The sequence below is a fragment of the Podarcis vaucheri genome (genome assembly GCF_965113315.1).
Source record: "Podarcis vaucheri genome assembly, chromosome: 5".
In the NCBI taxonomy this organism is placed as follows: domain Eukaryota; kingdom Metazoa; phylum Chordata; class Lepidosauria; order Squamata; family Lacertidae; genus Podarcis; species Podarcis vaucheri.
In genome coordinates, this window is record NC_138763.1 from 16,124,474 (window position 1) to 16,147,389 (window position 22,916).

Below are 22,916 nucleotides of genomic sequence, written 5' to 3' on the forward strand. Positions count from 1 at the left end.
CATTAAACAACGCTTTTCTGACAATGTGATTTTTAAAGGCCCTATGCACTTTGATTTTCTCATACCATAGATATGCATGCCAGCCAAATGTATTATTGAAACCTTCTAAATCCAAGATATCTGTGTTCTCGAGGAGCATCCACTCTTTCAGCCAGCAAAACGCTGCTGCTTCATAGTATAGTTTTAAGTCCGGCAGGGCACACCACTATTGGGAGTTTCAGGGTTTCTTGTTCTGGGACTGAGGCAAGGTTGGCTCACCTTTTCTTGTGTTTTCTCTCCAGGGAAAACAAACGGTACCGAGTCTACGTAGTCATCCCACTGCTGCCAGGATTTGAGGGTGATATTTCAACAGGAGGAGGAAATGCACTGCAGGCAATCATGCACTTTAACTACAGGTATCTTGGGTTGTTCTGACTTCCCCAAATTATTTGTTTTCAGCAATACGCTGTGGTGTGTTAGTGAAGGGAATCTAGGCAGCGCACAGCTGAGGTCAGCATCGGTCTTCTCAGGCAAAGGGGTAAAAGTGGAGTCTCTCAGGCAAAGGGGTAAAAGGGGATCTCTGATTCAGGCTTTGCCCCAGGATCCAAAGACCTGACGCACGGAAGACCTTGTGCACCAGCTTGCACTCTGCAGGATAACAGTGTAATTTAAAAAAGGTAAATGATAACATGTAAGGGGGTAGGAGATGTTGGGGCCACCGGACAGAGCTGGAGGAACAAAGTTGGAGACTTGGATGGTATCCAGTGTCCTCGTTACAATCCACACCCTCTCCAAATCTGCTCCAGGGGTGGGTGAGGGGCATTGTGGAAAACCCAGAGCAGATTTAGCCGGTATGGAGGAGTGGGAGAGAGAAGAGAGAAAAGTTCTGTCTTGCAAGCATGAATTCTTGCAGTAATGCAAAGGAGGACTTAGCATCACTGTGGAAACCAGCCCTTGGATTTATAAACAGAAGCTTGGAGGGAGTGTGTTTGGTGTGGAAGGGTATTTTATAGTCAGTTGCCAAAGCATGCTGAAGAGTTTTCAACGAAGGGCCCTGTGTTTCCTCTTGCCAGTTCAAACGAATATGTGTTATTGCACATTTCTGTCAAATAGCCAGCAGAGGGAGCACAGGCTTTTTGTGTTGGGCCTTGCTATGAAAACCTCACAGGCCACATTTGCACATTGGCTTTTTAATTAAGCTTTCACCTTCTATTTCCTAGTATCTCGCTTACAGACAACAGGCTGCGAAAGCAAGAGACCACAGTTAGGTCCCATTTCCCCCAAACGTCATTTTCCTTTTTAAAAAAGTTGCTCGGTAGGCCTGATTCGTGCACCATGACTTGGCAGATGTGCCATGGCTCCCTCTGAGCCAGGCCTGCGACATGCAGCCGTGTTGTCAGAGTGACTCATGTGTATGATCCACTCCCTGGCGGGCCCATGGATCACTTAAATCATCCCGTGTCTGGAAATGGTGTTGGGTGACTGATTGCTTCTGGCTTCCGACACATTTGGTGATTTAGGAGCATAAGACAATGCCTTATCCCAGATCAGATAAATCTAGCCCAGTGTTGTCTATTCTGACTGATAGTTGCTCTCCAGGATCCCAAGAAGGGATCACCAGCCCTGCAATTTTTTGCCTTCCTTATGTTGTGTTGTGTTTTCCTTTGGAATCAATAGTGTTGCTTGACACCACCTCTGTTGATTTTAATTAGCCCCATCCTTGTCACCCATTCACATACTGCTGCTTTGTGAGTTTAATCATGGCCTTAATTCTTCCAGGACCATGTGCAGAGGAGATAATTCGATCCTGGGACAGCTGAAAGCAGAGAGTAAGTGCTTTGCTTGGCTCTGTGCGCACTGCACACTGTTGGGCCTCGAGGATACTAAAGTTTGCTTGATACGCCATAAAGCACCCGTTAGCTGGCATAATTGCAGGATGGTAAAACCAGTAGCATAGGAGGCCTCTGTTATGTCAAGGAGATCTTCAGAATGAAGGAAGCAAAGTAGCAAAACAACATCTGGGTGTCTGCTGCTGAAAACAGAATAGAGCTGCAGCTCTTGGCATCCCTTTGGATGCAGCTGAAAATGAATTATTCCCTCCCACCCCCAGCATTTTACTTGATGATACTATGGTGAGCAGACTCCCTGGACTAGGTTATGTGATGGGTCGCTGTTAGGTAGAGTTGAGGGATGCATTCAGTTCAGTTCCCATTTTTAGTGAGAACCGGCACAAGGTGAAGGGGACGACAGAGGACGAGATGGTTGGACAGCGTTCTTGAAGCTACTAACATGAGTTTGACTAAGCTGCAGGAGGCAGTGGAAGATAGGAGTGCCTGGCATGCTCTGGTCCATGGGGTCACGAAGAGTCGGACACAACTAAGCAACAATGTCATTTGCACTTCCCAGAATAATGCAGACACCAAAACGCAGCGACCCTTCAAAATCCACACTTCTCCAACCCAAAACATGTGTGCATCATGGGAAAGCATGCATTAAAATGCATACATTTGCAAAAATGTGCATGTTTTGCAAAACTGTACAAAAATGTTTATAGTAGGAGAAATGCAAACTAAAATGCTGATGAATTTTTGGTAAGGACTTAAGTTAGAACAGAACAAAACAAATGCAAACTAATGTGGAAGTATGATGAACTAAGTTAAACAAAAATTGAGAGTTTTGTCCACCCCTAGTGTCAGGTATGGGGTACATTGTGGGTTCTGTGCCGGGACAATTGAGCGAACAAACTCTGAACCATAATTATTTCTTGATTATTTTTGTCTTTGGTTTTCTGCTACCTATAAGGTACAATAAGGAAGCTACAGCTGTTAACTCATAAGTTGATCTGGTAAGGTGGTCAGTACTGCAACTATTCTCAAACTGCAGTAGTGGAGATGCTTCCTAAACTTATATTTGTGATATCTGACTCCTGGTTGGTTTCAAAAAAGTGTACAGGCTGCCTCCTTGTCTTTCTCAGAGACATGATCAAGATCAGGCAGGGCCTGGAAAGTCCTGTGGAATTGTAGACGTTGTTGTTGTTAAATTATATACAACACTTCATCCAAGAATCACCGGATGTTTTACAGTATAAACACACAAAAATATATAACATAATAACAAACAATACCCCCCCTTATTTAATAATAATACTTTAATAAGTAATCGGGAAGATAGAGTGACAAATTAGAACTATACCCAATGGTTATTCTAATGGGAAACTTAAGGGGGACAGTGTTCAGAATAGATAAAACCTTGCAAATGTGCTAGTGGTAGCCAAAATTATAATTGCCAAAAATGAGGCAGGTGGATTGGGGGAGACAGAGAGAGACAGAAGGTGCCATCTATAAAAGAATGGAAAAAACAATCTGGCACAATATCTTAATGTATTTTTTTAAAAAATGCCCATATTGTACAAGAAGTATGGGAAGGAGCAGTTGATATGCAAAAAGCTTAATTGACAGCTTGGCAGACATTTATTATTGGAAGAGCAAAACAATGTATTCAAATATCAGTAAAGCTGTTTTGTAGGCAATTTAATTAAAGAGCAATTTGTGTATGTCTATCTGTCATCTGTCTATCATTATTCTATATCTATCTATTTATCTTTTTTTTTTTTAAGTTGTCTATGAACCATACTAAGCTAGGAAAAGAAAAGCTATCTGTATTGCCTGTCCAGGAATAAGAGTTGTCACACCAAACAAAGAAAGATGTTCATACCACAGTTTGCACCTATAGTATGCCTTAAGGGCTGGATCTAGACACATTAAAAAAAAAGTTTCAGAAAAAGCAATGTAAAGCTTATAATGGGAAATCACGTGCCGAAGGAGCAAACTCCTTAGCACCACCTGGTGTCACAGTGTTGTAACGCATTTAAAACGCTTTAAAAAATACACTAATGTACTGTAGCTGTGCCCAAGGTGTCCCAATAAGAGTAATGACTACCTCTTAGTATTCTTACTATTCCTACCACTTCTGTGCAGCTACTATAGCTGCTTTATATGGTGCTGTTCGTTGTCCCACTGCCACACTTATTCCTAAAGCCTCTGTTTCCCTTCACTTTCCCACCACCTGCCACTGGCACGCTTCAGTTGGAGACCAATGGATTAATTACATTTCGTTCTGCGGACTCCGAAACCACGCCGAGCTGGAAGGGAAGCTTGTGACAGAATTGATCTACGTTCACAGCAAGCTGATGATTGTGGATGACAACACAGTCATCATTGGTAAGTGAGAAGCTTGTTAAATAAGAGTGTGTTGTTACAAAGCATTTCAATTAAAACTCCTCTGCAGGTTTTTGGGTTTTTTCTAGGGTCTGTCCAATCCTAGGACTGGTGGTGCTGCTGCGCTGATTGCTCAGCTCAAAGCAGCATCCTTAAGCTGATACAGTGGTAACCTTGGTTCCCAAACTTAATCCATTCCAGAAGTCTGTTCCAAAACCAAAGCGTTCTAAAACCAAGGCGTGCTTTCCCATAGAAAGTAATGCAAAATGGATTAAACCATTCCAGACTTTTAAAAACAACCCCTAAAACAGCAATTTAACATGGATTTTACTATCTAACGAGACCATTGATCCATAAAATGAAAGCAATAATCAATGTACTGTACTATAAAATAAATAAGACAGTATTGTAGATGATAAAAATATATATATTTTTCTTACGTGCACTGATGACAGTCATTGTTTGGATGTGGGGCTTTTATCTATTTCTGCAGTCACACAATCAATCAGTAACTGAACTGGTTTCCACACAGTCGCAAAAACAAGTCGCAAAAACGAAGTCACAAGCCAGTCACAAATCAGTCCCATAAAATGAAGAACAAGTCACAGTAAAAAAAAACACCACAAAAAAGCCACACAAACAAAAATTCAAAAAAAGAGCAAAAACAAAAGCTCCAAATATCACCTCTGTGTTGCGTGGGTGCTTGGGACTCAACAGCCGACAGATTCGACAGGAAGCCTCTGATTAGCAGCAGGGGACTAAATTTACAAATGAAACACACTCAACAGGAAGTGGAACATGTTCAGCTTCCAAGGCAAAGTTCACAAACCAGAACACCCAGGTTTGCAGCGTTCTATTTCCAAGCTGTTCATAAACCAGGGTACCACTGTATTAGCATCAGGAGAAAGTATATTTCCCCCCAAAATGCAACATAAATCGTGACGAGCAAATGATACAGATCAGCCATGGGACACTGGAAGTCAAAGACTGAAGGAGCAAGCTGTGAGGGAAACTTGAGTTAAAGGGAATGAGTCAGTACAGATTCAGATGTTTGCAGATGTCCAGGAAGCAGCTGACCAGACCCAGGGATGTTTACATGGGACTTTCAGTCCTTCTGGGAGCAAATGAAGGCATGAAGAAATGATCTGAAGAAACTGCAGTGAGATAGAATGCTTTGCTGACACTTTTCAGGCCCTCTCATGCAAGATTGAGGGTCCCTGACGCTAAACTCTAGGCCCAAAGGAGGATCAACTCCTTATTTTTTTAATAAAAAAACAACAACAGGTAAATTATGTAAGACTTTTGCAAAGGGCGCCCAGGCTCAGTCCCCTCTATCAACCTGTAACCAAACCCCGCTAGACATTTGCCCTCTTGCATTTCTCCTTGTGCTGCAGCTTTGACAAAAGCACACCAGGCACAAAAGGAACGGCAACTTTTAAGCGAGACTCCCCTGGCTTGATTATTGCACTCGGTGCAGTTTGGCATAACTGGGAGGATATGATGCCCAAATCACCGACAGGAAAGAAATTTGCCCTTCTCTGCGACGGTCTTCTGCGGGGAACTGGGCCCATCTGGCGTGTCTCAAACTTGGGATCTGCCTTGAAACTTTGGCGACTTGTCATCTGCTCTTCAAAGTACAGAACATGCTGTGAAATTTGGATGCTTTACGCTGACATGTGTGCTCCATCGGCTCCTTTTCCAAGGGATTTGGGGAGGGAGGAGGGGGATGTGCTGACAACAAGGCAGTCATCTTCCTGCTTATCTTCTCTCCTGCTAGTGGTTGCAGAGGGCAGACTTTACTCATTCTCCTCCTTGATTTCAGAATAGGAAGTAGACACAGCCTTGTTTAGGTTGCCTTCCAAGAAAGCTGTTGCATCAGTAGGAGCCTTGTGTACGGTAGACATTTTGCCTAAGAATCCCAAACTGCAAAAATCATGGTGCTGCTATTTCCTGTCCCCTGTCTACGGGCGATTGAAGTCCCATCTGAGGACGTCGGGACTGGGGGCAGGATGGTGGGGTGAGAGCAGGAATGTGAGTCCAGAAGCCAAGGGGTCCGAGGGTCAGGAAACACGGAGTCACAAAGTCAAGGGTCAGGGTCAAGAAGCAAGGAGTCAAGGAGCCAAGGTCCGAGGATCAGGAAGCAAGGAGCCAAACGCAGCAAGGCAGGAAATGTGTTGCTGTGGCAAAGAGCCGAAGCAAAATGCTGACCTTATATCCCTTCCCAGCTCTTGCCACCAGGTGCTGTGAGTTACCAAGCGGCCTCACCTGTGCGGCCGTGCCTTGCCTCTCCAGAACAAACTTAGGAAGGCCCCAGTCCTGCGAAGCCCTACTGGTCACAGGGCCTGGCACACACTCCTGACACAGAGTAGTTTGCTTATTGTATTACTTAAATGTTTCTCGATTTTAATGAAAACTACCCAGAGTGTTTTGCAGCACATTCACACAACATCAATGAGAACACCTGGATACTTGTAAACAAATCATCCACTGAAGCAAAGGAAGGCATACCTCTGGAAGGTATTTCTTACATGGCTGTCATTAAGTGGAGCTGAAAAGGCTTCCCTCAAAGAAAAGTTTTTGAGTAATGATAAAGAGAAAGCTGGGACGTGGATGGCCCTGTGGTGTAAACCACTGAGCCTTGGGCTTGCCGATTGGAAGGTCGGCGGTTCGAATCCCTGCGACGGGGTGAGCTCCCATTGTTCAGTCCCAGCGACTGCCAACCTAACAGTTCGAAAGCATGTCAAAGTGCAAGTAGATAAATAGGTACCACTCTGGCAGGAAGGTAAACAGTGTTTCCGTGCACTGCTCTGGTTCACCAGAAGCAGCTTAGTCATGCTGGCCACATGACCTGGAAAAGCTGTCTGCAGACAAACATTGGCTTGCTCAGCCAGTAAAGCGAGATGAGCGCTGCAACCCCAGAGTCGTTCGCGACTGGACTTAACTGTCAGTGGTCCTTTACCTTTAAAGAGAAGGCTAAAGTCTTTGGGGGGGGGTCTCATCGTGGAGGTGTGTTTCATGGATTTTTTGCCTTAAAACACCATAATTTCTTAATCTAGCAATGCTGTGTAAGCCAAGGAGGTGAATGAGGCTAAAATATTGGAGCAGGTAACCAAGGCTGAGTCAGAACCAAACTAGACTTTGCACAGGAGACACACACACAGTTCAGTTATTTTAATTAAAAACATCCACACAAAAAACCTTGGATTTGATCAGTGACATAGTGATATGACAGGAATGGTTTGGAGACTGGGGCAAAGCTTTGAACCTTTTTTCTCTAAGTGTATTTTGTTCAAAATCTCTACTTTTCCACCTGCAGGGAAAATATGTTTTGGCTTTTCCTCTGTGGATTTTTTTAAAAAAACAACCATATAGCTGAAGGGAGGGTTCAGTTTTTAGTATGAAAATGGGCAGTGTTAACCTGCACCTCCCCTTTCTGATTGCAGCCTCCTTTAACTTGTTAGTTATTTTTAAAAGGCCTGGAAATAGTTACTTTCCAGGGCCCCTGCATATCTCTGTTTTATTGTGCATTCATGATGTTTTGTGTTCATGATGCTATCAGGGCAGTCATACGTGACACGTTTTCAATCCTGTTTGTGTCTGCAAATGTTTGTAGGGCAGCAGTTGTAGGGCAGCAGTTGAAGAAGGAGCAAAAAGGGTTTTCTTGTGTGTGTGTGTGTGTGTGTGTGTGTGTGTGTGTTTCTTTCTGGCTGATTAGCTGATTAGCTGCTAATCTGGCTGATTAGCTGTTTTCCCTGTGTAAAGGTCAGAGGGGGCAGGGTTTCTGTTGAGGCAGGGGATTAGCTGTGGGAGGAGCTTATCAGAGTTTGTAGGGCAGCAGTTGAAGAAGGAGCAAAAAGGGTTTTCTTGTGTGTGTGTGTGTTTCTTTCTGGCTGATTAGCTGTTTTCCCTGTGTAAAGGTCAGAGGGGGCAGGGTTTCTGTTGAGGCAGGGGATTAGCTGTGGGAGGAGCTTATCAGAGTTTGTAGGGCAGCAGTTGAAGAAGGAGCAAAAAGGGTTTTCTTGTGTGTGTGTGTGTTTCTTTCTGGCTGATTAGCTGTTTTCCCTGTGTAAAGGTCAGAGGGGGCAGGGTTTCTGTTGAGGCAGGGGATTAGCTGTGGGAGGAGCTTATCAGAGTTTGTAGGGCAGCAGCGCGCGCCTAGCGGCGCGCGCAGTTATACCCATCTTTTAGATTTAGGGGAGCTAATCTCAAACGTTTGTTGGGGGAGACCTAGGTTTTTTTTTTTGTGTGGGAGAAGTTATTTGTCCTGTCTTCAAGCTTTTTATGATGGAGGACCTCTGTAGCCACCCCCAACAACACGATCTCATGATGGAAGGGGAGGGAACAGCTGCAGTCGCCTGCGATTCCTGCGCAATGTTTGCCATCTTGCCAAAGGTTGCAGGCAGCTTTACCTGCAGCAATTGCATGTTGATTGCCCTTTTAAAAGACAAAGTCCAGCAACTGGAGGAACGTGTAGCTACGCTCCAAAGAATTAGAGAGCTGGAGCTCTTCTTGGAAGCAACAGAGCACACCGTCCCCACCAAGGAGGAGACAGGGGACTCCCCTGAGAAGGAGGCTTGTTCACCAACACAGGAGCCAGATATATGGAGAAACGTGACTCAAAGAAGTAGGAGGCCCAGGGTTCACTCTGATTGTTTAGAAATACACAATCGCTTTGAGGTCCTCTCCCCTAGCATGGAAGACGAAGAGCAGACTCCATTTGAGGATCTCTCCCTCATTACAGTCGATCAGGTATATGAAGACGAGCAGCAAAGTCAGTCCTCAGGGAATATGCAGGTGACCTTGGAACGGACAGCTCACGGAAGAACCCCGACCAAACCCAAGAGGAGGCGTGTAGTGGTGATAGGGGATTCCCTACTGAGGGGAACAGAAGCAGTGATCTGTGGGCCTGACAAGATGTCTCGGGAAGTGTGCTGTCTCCCCGGGGCTAAGATCCAAGATGTAACTGAACGACTGCAAGGAATCATAAAACCCACTGACGAATACCCCTTCCTCTTGGTTCATGTGGGAACCAATGACACTGCAAGCAATAGCCTCCAGAAGATCAAAAGAGACTACGAGGCTCTCGGCAGGAAATTGAAGCAACTAAATGCACAAATTGTCATCTTGTCTGTCCTCCCAGTTGAACGACGTGGCCCAGGGAGAGAGGGGAAAATAGTGGAAGTGAACAGCTGGCTTCGCAAATGGTGTAAACAGGAACGGTTTGGATTCTTAGATCACGGACTGCAGTTTCTTGAAGATGGACTTCTGGCAAGTGATGGGCTGCACCTCACAACGGTTGGGAGAAATGTTTTTGCCAAAAATCTCAGAAACCTCATCAGGAGGGCTTTAAACTGACTAATGTGGGGGAGGGAGACAGTGCTCCTGAAGGTAGGAGTCTATCAATTAATGAAGATGATCATCCAAATGTCATAGACCAAATGGAGCAAACAGCACGCGGACCTAGTGGTGGGAGGAAAAAATCCTTAAATAAGAGACACGGGGGAATGATTAATGGACTTCAATGTCTCTACACTAATGCGCAAAGCATGGGAAATAAACAAGATGAGCTTGAGCTCTTGGTACAGCAAACTAAATATGACATAATAGGCATCACTGAAACCTGGTGGGATAAGTCCCACGATTGGAATGTAATAATGGGGGGATACAATCTATTTCAGAGAAACAGACCAGACAAGAAAGGAGGAGGAGTGGCGTTATATGTCAGGGATGTGTATACCTGTGAAGAGATCCAAGATTTAGAACCTCAAAGCCAAAGTGAGAGCATTTGGGTCAAAATTAAGGGAGAGAAGAATAACAGAGACCTCATTGTGGGAGTTTACTATAGATCCCCAAGCCAAACGGAGGACATAGATGATGCCTTCCTGGAACAGATGGCCAAGCATGCAAAAGGAAGGGAGATAGTAGTAATGGGGGACTTCAATTACCCGGATATTTGTTGGACGTCAAACTCAGCCAAGAGCATAAGGTCAAACAGATTCCTCACTGGCCTTGCAGACAACTTCATTGTCCAGAAAGTGGGAGAAGCAACAAGAGGAACAGCCATTTTAGATCTGGTCCTAACCAATGTTGATGACCTGGTTAGTGGGGTAGAAGTGGAAGGATCATTAGGCGCGAGTGATCATGCTCTTCTGAAGTTTACTATACAGCGGAAAGGAGCAGCCAAGCATACTAGGACTCAATTTCTTGACTTTAAGAAAGCCGACTTCATAAAACTTAGGGAAGTGCTGGGTGAGATCCCATGGACAGCAATACTAAAAGGAAAGGGAGTTCATGATGGCTGGGAGTTTGTTAAGAGGGAGATAGTAAAAGCACAACGACAGGCAATACCAATGAGACGGAAACGTGGAAGGTGCCTAAAGAAGCCAGGGTGGCTATCTAAAGAACTTTTAACTGAATTAAGATTAAAAAAGGATGTGTACAAAAAATGGAAAAGGGGGGAAACCACCAAAGAGGAATTCAAACAAATAGCCAGCACGTGTAGACACAAAGTCAGAAAAGCTAAAGCACAGAATGAACTCAGGCTTGCTAGAGAGGTTAAAAGCAACAAAAAAGGCTTTTATGGGTATGTTCGTAGCAAAAGGAAGAACAAAGAAACAGTGGGGTCACTCAGAGGAGAAGATGGTGAAATGCAAACAGGGGACCCAGAAAGGGCTGAACTCCTCAATGCCTTCTTTGCCTCAGTCTTCTCCGATAAAGAAAACAATGCCCGACCTGAAGAATTTGGAGCAAATGATTCAGCAAAGGAAACACAGCCCAGAATAACTAAGGAGATAGTACAAGAATATTTGGCTAGATTAGATGTATTCAAGTCTCCAGGGCCAGATGAACTGCATCCAAGAGTATTAAAAGAACTGGCAGATGTGATCTCAGAACCACTGGCAGTCATCTTTGAGAATTCCTGGAGAACAGGCGAAGTCCCGGCAGACTGGAGGAGGGCAAATGTTGTCCCTATTTTCAAAAAGGGGAAAAGAGAGGACCCAAATAATTACCGCCCAGTCAGTCTGACATCAATACCAGGGAAGATTCTGGAACAGATCATTAAGCAAACAGTCTGTGAGCACCTAGAAAGGAATGCTGTGATCACCAATAGTCAGCATGGATTTCTGAAAAATAAGTCATGTCAGACTAACCTGATCTCGTTTTTTGACAGAATTACAAGCCTGGTAGATGAAGGGAACGCAGTGGATGTAGCCTACCTTGATTTCAGCAAGGCATTTGACAAGGTGCCCCATGATATTCTTGTAAAGAAGCTGGTAAAATGCGGTCTTGACTATGCTACCACTCAGTGGATTTGTAACTGGCTGACTGCCCGAACCCAAAGGGTGCTCATCAATGGTTCCTCTTCATCCTGGAGAAGAGTGACTAGTGGGGTGCCACAGGGTTCTGTCTTGGGCCCGGTCTTATTCAACATCTTTATCAACGACTTGGATGATGGACTCAAGGGCATCCTGATCAAATTTGCAGATGACACCAAACTGGGAGGGGTGGCTAACACCCCAGAGGACAGGATCACACTTCAAAATGACCTTGACAGATTAGAGAACTGGGCCAAAACAAACAAGATGAATTTTAACAGGGAGAAATGTAAAGTATTGCACTTGGGCAAAAAAAATGAGAGGCACAAATACAAGATGGGTGACACCTGGCTTGAGAGCAGTACATGTGAAAAGGATCTAGGAGTCTTGGTTGACCACAAACTTGACATGAGCCAACAGTGTGACGCGGCAGCTAAAAAAGCCAATGCAATTCTAGGCTGCATCAATAGGAGTATAGCATCTAGATCAAGGGAAGTAATAGTGCCACTGTATTCTGCTCTGGTCAGACCACACCTGGAGTACTGTGTCCAGTTCTGGGCACCACAATTCAAGAAGGACACTGACAAACTGGAACGTGTCCAGAGGAGGGCAACCAAAATGGTCAAAGGCCTGGAAACGATGCCTTATGAGGAACGGCTAAGGGAGCTGGGCATGTTTAGCCTGGAGAAGAGGAGGTTAAGGGGCGATATGATAGCCATGTTCAAATATATAAAAGGATGTCACATAGAGGAGGGAGAAAGGTTGTTTTCTGCTGCTCCAGAGAAGCGGACACGGAGCAATGGATCCAAACTACAAGAAAGAAGATTCCACTTAAACATTCGGAAGAACTTCCTGACAGTAAGAGCTGTTCGACAGTGGAATTTGCTGCCAAGGAGTGTGGTGGAGTCTCCTACTTTGGAGGTCTTTAAGCAGAGGCTTGACAACCATATGTCAGGAGTGCTCTGATGGTGTTTCCTGCTTGGCAGGGGGTTGGACTCGATGGCCCTTGTGGTCTCTTCCAACTCTATGATTCTATGATTCTATGATTCTATGTTTTGGGGCAGGCATCCTTGCTTTGTTTCCAATTGGTGCGTATCCTGTCTATATGCTTCTCAGATGAAGCAAACACTACTTCCTTGTCCCTGGGATGGATGAATAGATCCCTGTGACACTGGGCTGCTGGCCTCACAAAAAGCAGCAACACTGACAGCTACCACAACATTTCCCATGTTCAGCCTTAGGCAATTTTTTTCCCTACGTAGCAGACATTTCGGTCTTACAGTGTAGTTGCATCGCTCTGCAGAAACAGCTTGGAGCTGCTGGAGAAATTAAGCTCCAGACTTCTTTCTTCTTCATTTGGATTGAGAATCGTTTAACCTCTCATATGCTGGAGTTTATGAAGCATGTGGTATGTCTTCCTCTCTTTCCTGCCCTTCTTCTTCTCCCTACTGTGTCATTGGCTGTTTTTATGGGGTTTTGATTCTTTATACTAGGAGCTGCCTTTGACATCAAGGGTACCTTAATAGATCTTCATGTCCAGAGCCCCTGTTGCTCCAATTGTGGATAATGTTCACAAGGCATTTATACTGATTGCCTTCAGAGTTTGCACAAATCAGCAGAGGTAATTCAGCCTCCACTGCTCTGTTGCCTGCTGGTGTAAGGAAGAGTTTTCAGCTGGTTGGAGAACTTATGTGGCCCCATGGATAGTTTTAATAAAAGCTGAAGGTAGCTTTGTTGCACATCAAAACAGATTTTGCAGGTATTCGTAGTTCTTTGGTTGGTAAAAAGATGTCTGGAGACCAGGAATGAGACACAGCATATAGAAGGGGGTCTTGGGTGACCACTTACATAAAAGAGGTGTTTTTAAAGAAACCGTTACCAATTTGCATAAGCTCATATACACATGCACATTTAGCAACGATTATTGTAATTTCCACAGGACACGGGTGGCGCTGTGGGTTAAACCACTGAGCCTCTTGGGCTTGCTGATCAGAAGGTCAGTGGTTCGAATCCCTGCGATGGGGTGAGCGCCTATTGTTCAGTCCCAGCTCCTGTCCACCTAGCAGTTTGAAAGCACGTCAAAGTGCAAGTAGATAAATAGGTAACGCCCTGGCGGGAAGGTAAATGGCGTTTCCATGCGCTGCACTGATTTCACCAGAAGCGGCTTAGTCATGCTGGCCACATGACCCAGAAGCTGTACGCCGACTCCCTCGGCCAATAAAGCGAGATGAGCTCCACAACCCCAGAGTCAGCCACGACTGGACCTAATGGTCAGGGTTTCCTTTACCTTTACCTTATTTCACTATGCATCTTGCTGTAGTGAAGAAGACTATGGCCAGGTGACCTGTGTGCCTACTGGTGATGGGTGGCTTCAGGTTCCCTGCCACTCTTCCTTTTTGGGGATTGTTTTAAACTGCACTAGGACCAGATGGAGGACTCTCCTCTGTAAATTAGGATCCACATCACAACCCGCGTTGCAACCTTTGTAGGTTTCAAAACAGTGTTTCCTAAACTTAGGCCTGTTTTTTGGACTACAATTCCCATCATCCCTGACCCCTGGTCCCTAGCTAGCAGGACCAGGGGTCAGGGATGATGGGAATTGTAGTCCAAAAACAGCTGGAGACCCAAGTTTGGGAAACATTGTTTTAAAAGAAACCCTTTTGCAAGCACTTCCATGCCTGTCTCTTGACAACCACAAAGAGGGGTAACTTATTGCCAGTGCTTATCCTATTCTCAATCCAACAACAAATATGTTCTGTGAAGACGAAAAATCCGACAGATGCTGCGCTGGGATATAAATTGAATTATTATTATTATAGGTTTCGTAATCTGTGCTGCAGCGCAATCTGAAATATGAGCGTCCTTTGGTTAATTGCCACGTGGTCCTTTTGAGCCACTTTAAAGCAAACCATGTTTCTGTGTCTCTTCCTTTCTCCCTCCCAATGTCTTCCATAGGCTCTGCTAACATCAATGACCGCAGTATGCTGGGCAAGAGAGACAGCGAAATGGCCGTCATCGTGCAGGATACAGACACCCTTCCTTCAGTGATGGACGGAGAAGACTACAAAGCGGGGAGGTTTGCTCAGTCTCTCCGCCTTCAGTGCTTCAGGTACCACCGCAGCCCAAAACTGCTTTGTTAAAAGTAGGGCAGCAACCCAACTTAAGAAGAAGGAAAAAATAAATTGTTTCCTAATAGGAGGTTTGGAGTGCAATCCTGTCCATGTTTGCCCAGTAGTAAGTACCTACAGGTCCTGCTTACCAAACACAATGCATTCCCAGGAGATCATTAGGCGACTGTTCACTTAACGAGTCCACAATTTCCATTGATTCCTATGGGAACATTTCTAATCTGTGATTTGTTCAGTCTCTCCCCGCTGACCCTCCATGGTTTCTTCCTGAAATGGCTGCAGCCAACTAGCAAAAGAGAGACAAAGGAAAAACTGATTGTCCATCTCCCTCCCTCTCTCCCTACATGATTTCTGCCCGGAAATGGTTGCTGATGATCAGCAAAGCACAAATAAGTAAGGAAGTGGGCAAACTTCCGATTGTTTGGATATCTGAATCAGGTGTTCGTGTAGTGAGGTTTGGGCAGAATTCTTTATGTCTCCAATAGTGTATAATTGCCATACCCTTTTTTTTTTCATCTTCCCCCAATTCTCAGAGTTGTCCTTGGCAATTCAACAGACCCTAATGATATCCAGGATCCTGTTTGCGACAAATTCTTCAAGGAAGTGTGGGTTGCAACGGCTGCACGCAACGCCACTATATATGATAAGGTGATATATTTACTCCTGCGTTTCACTCTTCCTTCGTGAAAGTTATGAAGGAGAATAGAGAGTGCCCTCGCTTTGTGGGTGGGGCATTTAAAGGAGGGGCAATTCTTCTAGAACCTTCCACAAGATACTCTGAGCAGCAGGGAGGGGCAGAGTAACCGCTTTTGGGGCATTGAGCCCCAAGAAGCTGGGCTCTGTGCCCTTATCTGCTGTTGGATTTAGCAGAGTTTGGTAGTTTTCAGTTTAGTCTGGAAAATAGTTGCAGAAACCCAGGGGTACATTTCAGGTTTTCCTCTGTAGTGGAATGGGTGAGTAACTTAAAATCAGTCAAAATGTGTGTATGAACTTTAACATGGGTTCCCCCAAAGAATCTTGGGAACTGTAGTTTGATGTGAGTACTAGAGGGGGGGAGAAATGCAATTCAGTTCACATTAAAAGGCAAGCATACATAATTGCGCTTTCCAAAGAATATGTGAACCAAACACAGCTATCCTTTGAAATTTGTACTTCTCTGAATTGTGCAGCTCAGTTCTCCAGCCAAGAAGCATGTACAGAAGTACACATACTTGGATAAAGTATGCATAAAAAGGCTTATGTTTGTGAAAATAGCATACAAAATGCATTGCACTGGGGGAAACGGCTTTGCAAAAATATATATATTAAGCAAAACATGTATATTAGGAGAAAACCATACTAAATGCTGAGTTATTTTATGAGGTGAGGGGAAACATTTGCAAACTGATATGTAAATATGGAGAACTGAACATATGTTTGGGAAAATGAGAAAAACAAAAAATGACAGATTTCGGTTGTCTGTTTGAGATCCCTAGCCTTTGGCGCAGACCTGCAGTTCTGTGGGGAGAGGTGCCGCCCGTTAAGCCACTTGGGTAATTCTCTGGTGTAGATGGGCCTTTGGAAAGACTTCTGTGCTCACATTCCTTTTCTTCATCCATCTCTTGAATTAGGTTTTCCGAAGCCTTCCCAATGACGAAGTAACTAACTTGGCCAAGTTACGGGAGTACATCACTAAGCCGAAGCTCGCTTGCGAAAATCCTGCCAAAGCAGCAGAAGAACTCAAAAAGATCCATGGTTTTTTAGTTCAGTTCCCCTTTGGTTTCCTGCAAGAAGAGAATTTGCTTCCCTCCGTCGGAACAAAAGAATCAATGGTGCCCATGGAGACTTGGACATAAGGATCCAGCATATGTTGGATTTAAGAACACAAAAAGCAAAAACAGGGTTCTCTGGAGATCTGCTGAATCGATTGTGGTTGCATGGGAATCTTTTTGCCAAGTCCGCACCGATCCAAAAGTGCCTTTTGGTGGAAGAGCTTCAGAGAAAACCACAGTGTAGCAGGGCGAAATGTCGAAAGCAACCGATCACTGACAAGTTCTGCTCACGGATAAAAGAGGACTTGCAATTAAGCAACCCAGGAAGGAAGGGGATTGCAAGCCACTTTCTTGAAAGACCACAAGTCACATTGCAAGACGCCACTTATTCCATGCATGCTTGCTCTGTTTGGCCGATGGCCTCAAAGGGAATTCAGAAACTCATTGCCATAAAGAACTGGGAGAAAGCGCCTGTTCGTTCCACCTGTCTTTTACACTGGAGAATGTTTGGCAACCACTTGCCACATCAATAACTAAGGCCACCACTTCCAAGGAAGTACCTCTTGCACTAGGCAAAGTGAATTTGCACCCATGTGTCTGTCCTGAGCTGTGCACAGAACACGGAGTTACATGCTGCAAATATGCATGTACTGTCAATGTAATTATTACACCCGTAGTGGATTGTGGGCTATAGCAGTTGGTTAAATCTTTGGCCCTAGGCTACCTAGCTAGAATTTATTTCTTTTTCTTTAGACTCCTGTTTTTTGTGGGGCGCGGAGAGTATTCTGTAAATTGACTGCTGAGAAAACACTGCACGCTGCCACTTTGGGCCATGACTGTGATCACTGTCTGTCTGTTGGCACTCAGCTCTTCAGTGCTGTGTTTACAGCTTCTAGTTTTGGAGTGCTTGCATGCATCCCATTACATCAGTATGGGCTGGAACATTTGGAGGCAACGCTCAGTCTTAGTTCCCACTGTTTAATGCACTGGTTTGCATAAAAGCGCTTTTGACGCCGTGGATCGCCAGGGTGCACAGTCCCCCAGCAGCAAGGGTGCTGGCAATGAAGGGTCAACCACCAAGTGTGAGAGCCCGTGTGGTGTAGTGGTTAAGAGTGGTAGACTCGTAATCTGGTGAACCGGGTTCGCTTCCCCGCCCCTCCACATGCAGCTGCTGGGTGACCTTGGGCTAGTCACACTCCTTTGAAGTTTCTCAGCCCCACTCACCTCACAGAGTGTTTGTTGTGGGGGAGGAAGGGCAAAGGAGATTGCTAGCCGCTTTGAGACTCCTTAAAGGTAAAGGGACCCCTGACCATTAGGTCCAGTCGTGACCAACTCTGGGGTTGCGGCGCTCATCTCTCTTTATTGGCCGAGGGAGCCAGCATACAGCTTCTGAGTCATGTGGCCATCATGACTAAGCCGCTTCTGGCGAACCAGAGCAGCACATGGAAACGCCGTTTACCTTCCCACCGGAGCGGTACCTATTTATCTACTTGCACTTGACGTGCTTTTGAACTGCTAGGTTGGCAGGAGCAGGGACTGAGCAACAGGAGCTCACCCCGTCGTGGGGATTCGAACCGCTGATCATCTGATCGAGAAGTCCTAGGCCCTGTGGTTTAACCCACAGCGCCACCCGCGTCCCTTGAGACTCCTTAGGGTAGTGATAAAGCGGGATATCAAGTCCAAACTCTTCTTCAAGTTCTTGGTTATCCATTGTGCTGCATAACGTCATTTAAGTCGTGCCCTTGTTAGTAGAGCACCTGTGGTATGGATCCCCTTCTTCCCCGTGAGATGGCTTCCTGGGGCACAGCCAGTTACCATGGGATACAAAGGTATTTGGGGTTGCAGCAACAGGAGACTTGACAGATGCTGTAGCTAGTGCCCAAGGAAGACTGCTCCCTTGTCCAGACAAGGCCCCAAAGCCTGAGCGGTAGTATTTATTACCTGGAAAGCTGTCTGCAAACTCCGGCTTCCTCAGCCTGAAGCAAGATGAGCGCCGCGCCCCATAGTCGCCTTTGACTGGACTTAACCGTCCGGGGGTCCTTTACCTTTACCTTATTTATTTAAGGCCACCATCAGTAAAGGAGACTGCGATTCGGCAGTCACAGGGAATTCTGATTCGAGATATGCAGCCACCTGCTAGGGGGAATTAGATAAATGATGTTGTACTGTATCCTTTAGCTGTAGAAGATTATGACAGGGTTTTTTATATATATATAGACTCCCACCTGAAACATAACTGGCACCTCCATCTTCATTTCAAGCACCTTGTTGTCTGTATAGTAAGCAATTTCATTAGGCAGAGGACAGTCTAGTGCTTTGCATTATGCTGATAAATAAGAAAACACTTAACATTCCTCAAGGGCAGGCCTGCTGCCCGGCTTAGTTTCAAGTTGCTATACAGTGCCTGGCATTTCATGCTGCTAATCCATAGCATGGGCAGAAATCACATGCCTTCTTTGCCGACGCTGAATTAGACGTCTGTCGTGATGGTTCAATAATTTATGCACAGCATCCTTTTAGGAGAGCAAACTGCATGGCTAATGTATGTCTCTGTGACGTGCTGTCCATGGCTTACGATTTCTCAGGAAGTGTCGGCTTTCGAATTTGTTCTGCTGCTGCTGCTGCTATTTGCAAGTGGACTTTGGGGATAATTGCTGGGAAATTGGGTTGATTCAGAGGACTACTGTGATGTGAAGGCACTGTTGTAGATGGAATTGGGTCGCCATGGAGCTTTCAGTTCAGTCAGTGCTATTCTGCATATTTCCAGGCCAGGGGTCGCCAACATGGCATCTGCCAGTATCCCCCTGCCATGGCGCCCGTGGAAGGTCCCAGTACATAACCCCGCAAAAATCTACAATACGTGAAACACAGTTTGTTCTTCCTCTTCAGTTCCTGATTGCACTGGCTCAGCCTCTCCTACTTCGAAACCATGATGCCGCTGTTAGGATCCCCTGCTCTCGAGTAGGACCCTGGCAGAGACACATGCCCAACTGGCATGTTCTCTCCCTCCTGGTCGATTTTTTGGGAGCTTCAAAAGCTTTCTTCAGCCCAAACATCACAGCGACTGATGCCAAGAAACATCAGCACACTTAGGGATCCGCAGAGTTTGCGCAGTTGCGTAACAGAACTCAGCAACTCAGCATTTTTGCTAATCTACTTTATTTACATATAAACACACACACAGCACTGCAACATGGCTCCCTCTCTCTCTAGGACAATAGTCCCACTTCACGGAACACAGTAACACAAACATCCTGTCTCCGTCACTTCCCACTCTGTGGAGTCAAAACATACACCATCATGTGATAGACAAAAATCCCATGACTGCAGACACGGGGAATGAATCTTCAACAACCACACCCAAACAGCAGCCATTTTGTGACTGGCACCCACGGCACTTTCTTGAAATTCCAAAAAAGTCCACCGGCCCAAAGGCGGTCGGTGACCCCCGTTCTAGGTCAAGGGTGGCACAAGGAAAGAGAACAGGAGAGAAGCATGCAATCCTGTCTGCCACTCTCATAGTACGCTGCTGCCCAGGCTGAGCAGACTAGAAGTAAAACCTTACTGGGTCCTTAGGGGCACTGTTGCAATTACACTATCTCATACTTGGGCATTATCTGGTGCTTCCGACTTCACTTCCGGAATGCTGACCCCCAAAGGATGGCCGCTACTGTAATCTGGGCTGTAATTGTTTTGTGGGCGAATTTGTAGCCCTCTTTGTAGTTGCACGTTGTGAATTATCGGTTCTGTGTTAGCAGCGTTTGCTTTGTAGCCTGAAGGCTTCACGGTGAATACTGTTGCATCAGGCGCACTGTAGCGTCACTAATATAAAGCAAATAATTTCAGAGAAATGTGAAGACCTATAGATTCACCATAAGAAACACTGAATGCGGTTTTGCAGAGAGAAGGGTTTACTGGCCTGCGTGTTATTATCGGTCAGCTTGACTACCAAGATAATGTTCATTGATAGACTGCTTGTGAACTTGGTTGGCCCTTTGGATTATTTTATAGGCACTGCAAACTCTTATCCCGGAAAAAAATTACATGGCCTACACAAATGGCAGCTTCAACTGCTGACCTCATGCCCAGTTTACGGCCATTTAAGCTGGTATAGTAAATTTGCTCCATAAAGCTATCTGTTTTGCTCTAGCTATGTTACCAAGATTTTAACATTGGCATGAATTAATGTTCCTGTTTAGTGCCTCCCATCTACAAAACTTGCTGTAATTTAAATTTTGTTTAAATTTAATTTATGAAAATTAATTCATAGAATAACGCTGAAACATTGGATTCCTTAGATAGGGGTGCTTGCTATATCACACGGCCAGATTTACAAAGGCTTCCATAGCAAACTACTAGGCATCTTATGGCAAACTTTCTGGCTGTGGATCTGTTCAGTTTGCTTGTCCAGTTCATCCATTCTTTATTCTCCTTTTAACTGTATACCCACAATCAGTCATGCCTATTTATTGCTGCTGAAGCATGTCCGGACCCCTTGGTAAATCATTCCAACTTGACTCGCCTTTCTGGATTAGGCTCTTAGTGTTTTGCTGACTTTGAATCCCTTGTGCTTCCATCTATATAGTTATTTCCCTTGTAGGGTATGGGGGAAAAAATCAGTCTGGTTTGCATTGTAATGCAAATCTACTTAACGTTCACTTCTCAAAACTATCCACAGCTCTCCTCTGAAATGCACACTTCTCTGAATTTTGCTATTCCATTCTCCAACCAAATAATGTGTACAGAAAAATGTGCATATTAGGGGAAAGTGAGCATGAAGATGCATCTGTTAGTGAAAGCAACATACCAAAAAAAAGGATTATAATTGGGGGGAAAGGCATGCTCAGACGCTAATGAATCTTCATGAGGATTTTTTTAAAAGAAAAATTGACAAACTGGTGCAGAAATTAAAATGAGCTAAAGACTGGAAAAAATGAGGAAGTGCAAGAAACCAAAATGGGCAGATTACCCATCCCTATTCTCAGCTACATGCCTTTCAGGCAGAATGTCCTGGGTTGATCCCTGATCCTGCAGCTAAGCAGGAGAGCTCAGTGAGTCAGAGCAAGCAATTCTGGACTAGGTATATCAGCAGTACGAGATAGCTTCATATAGTGTCCATATGATTTACAGAGCCTTGGCCTACTGAACACCATGCAAAAAAAATTGCAACTGATAGAACATCCATTTTTATCATACAATTTCTTATTTTAAGAAGTTCAGTACCTTTATTCATGCATTGAACCTGCCAGAATCTCTTGGCCATGCTTGCTTGGGGCTGAAGGAATTTGGGAGTTCAACAACCCCTGGAACACCATGGCTTCCCCACTACCAAAACATAGGACAGGATTGTGGCACCCAGACTATGGAACTCTGCCCTGGGAGTCTTGTCTGCCTTGCAGGGGGTTGAACTAGATGACCCTTGTGTTCCCTTCCAAGCCTACAATTCTGTGATTAATTTCTCTGTTGGCCTTCAGGTGTGAGATATAGAAAGGTTATTCCACTGCACTTTTGGCATGAGTAATAAGTTCAGGTATTTTCTCTCCTATTGTGTGCTTTAAGCTGACTACTGTTATTTACACTGGTATGCCTGCATCCCTGATACTGTATCACAACACCGATTGCTAATTTTCTGCACTTGTTCTCATGGCTGATTGTTAGCTGCCTTGGGGGACCCAAATGTGGATGAAAAGAAATGTTTCAGTTAATAAGTAAAAGAGGAAGCTTGTGTGGCCAGGAGGACATCCTGTTCCGACCACCACTACTCATGTCACTACTTTGAGGACTTGCCAGAAAACTCGTCCATTGCTGCTGTAATTGATAAGCCTCTGAAGCCTGCTGAATCAGGAATCCACGAGGTTGAAAGACAAAAGTCAGTATTGATCGAAATAACCTGCAACCAGCACGGAATCAGAATGAAAAGCCACACAGACAAATGGAATCCAGAACTTCTTTTCCTCCTGACCTTTTAAGGAGTAAAAACAAAACATGCTGTCGTCTTTGTTTCCCCCGCAATTGTTGCTGGGCCATTTGCACCATCGCAGTTTCTTAAAATAGCTGTAGACGCCAAGAATAATTGTAATTTACTTGTCTCCATCCTTGACGAAGAGATAATGGGAGAAAAACAAAGTTAGCTTTTTAATTGGCTGGTCAAACCACTTTCTCCGGATTAACTGAGCAGTAAGACAAGCCTGCATCTTTTTGTGTGTGTGTGTGTTTTTCAGAGGGGTTGGGACAATTCTAAATATCTGTGCAACTACATGAACACTGTGAATATGCCTTCTGTGAAGGATTCATAATCGTCCTCTGTTTTTTGTTTTGTTTTTGATATTGCTAATCTTGCTAATGGCTGCTTTTATTATTATTTTCCCTTCTTCTGTGATTGTGACTAAAATGTAATGTATCTGAAAAGAAAATTGCATCCGGGCTCTTCATTTTGAGAGTTGCTTCTTTCTTCTTACAGCCAGGGGTGGGGTGGTGGGCACACATTTTTCAGCGCAAGAGCTGTTATTCCCTTCTGGGCAGCTT

The 22,916-nt window shown here is 44.8% G+C and overlaps 1 protein-coding gene across 2 annotated transcripts in view; it reads left to right on the top strand.

Moving 5' to 3' along the window:
* Positions 1–22,822, top strand: part of PLD1 (phospholipase D1) — a 147,989-nt gene extending 125,167 nt beyond the window's left edge. For both annotated transcript variants that reach the window (XM_082223982.1, XM_082223981.1), the window contains exons 21-27: positions 282–395; positions 1,759–1,808; positions 4,065–4,199; positions 14,468–14,621; positions 15,174–15,288; positions 16,251–17,987; positions 18,088–22,822. In XM_082223982.1, coding sequence (XP_082080108.1) covers positions 282–395; positions 1,759–1,808; positions 4,065–4,199; positions 14,468–14,621; positions 15,174–15,288; positions 16,251–16,475 — 793 coding nt within the window. In that variant the 3' untranslated portion in view covers positions 16,476–17,987; positions 18,088–22,822. The remainder of the gene's footprint in view (positions 1–281; positions 396–1,758; positions 1,809–4,064; positions 4,200–14,467; positions 14,622–15,173; positions 15,289–16,250; positions 17,988–18,087) is intronic.
* The last annotated feature ends 94 nt before the right edge of the window (positions 22,823–22,916 follow it).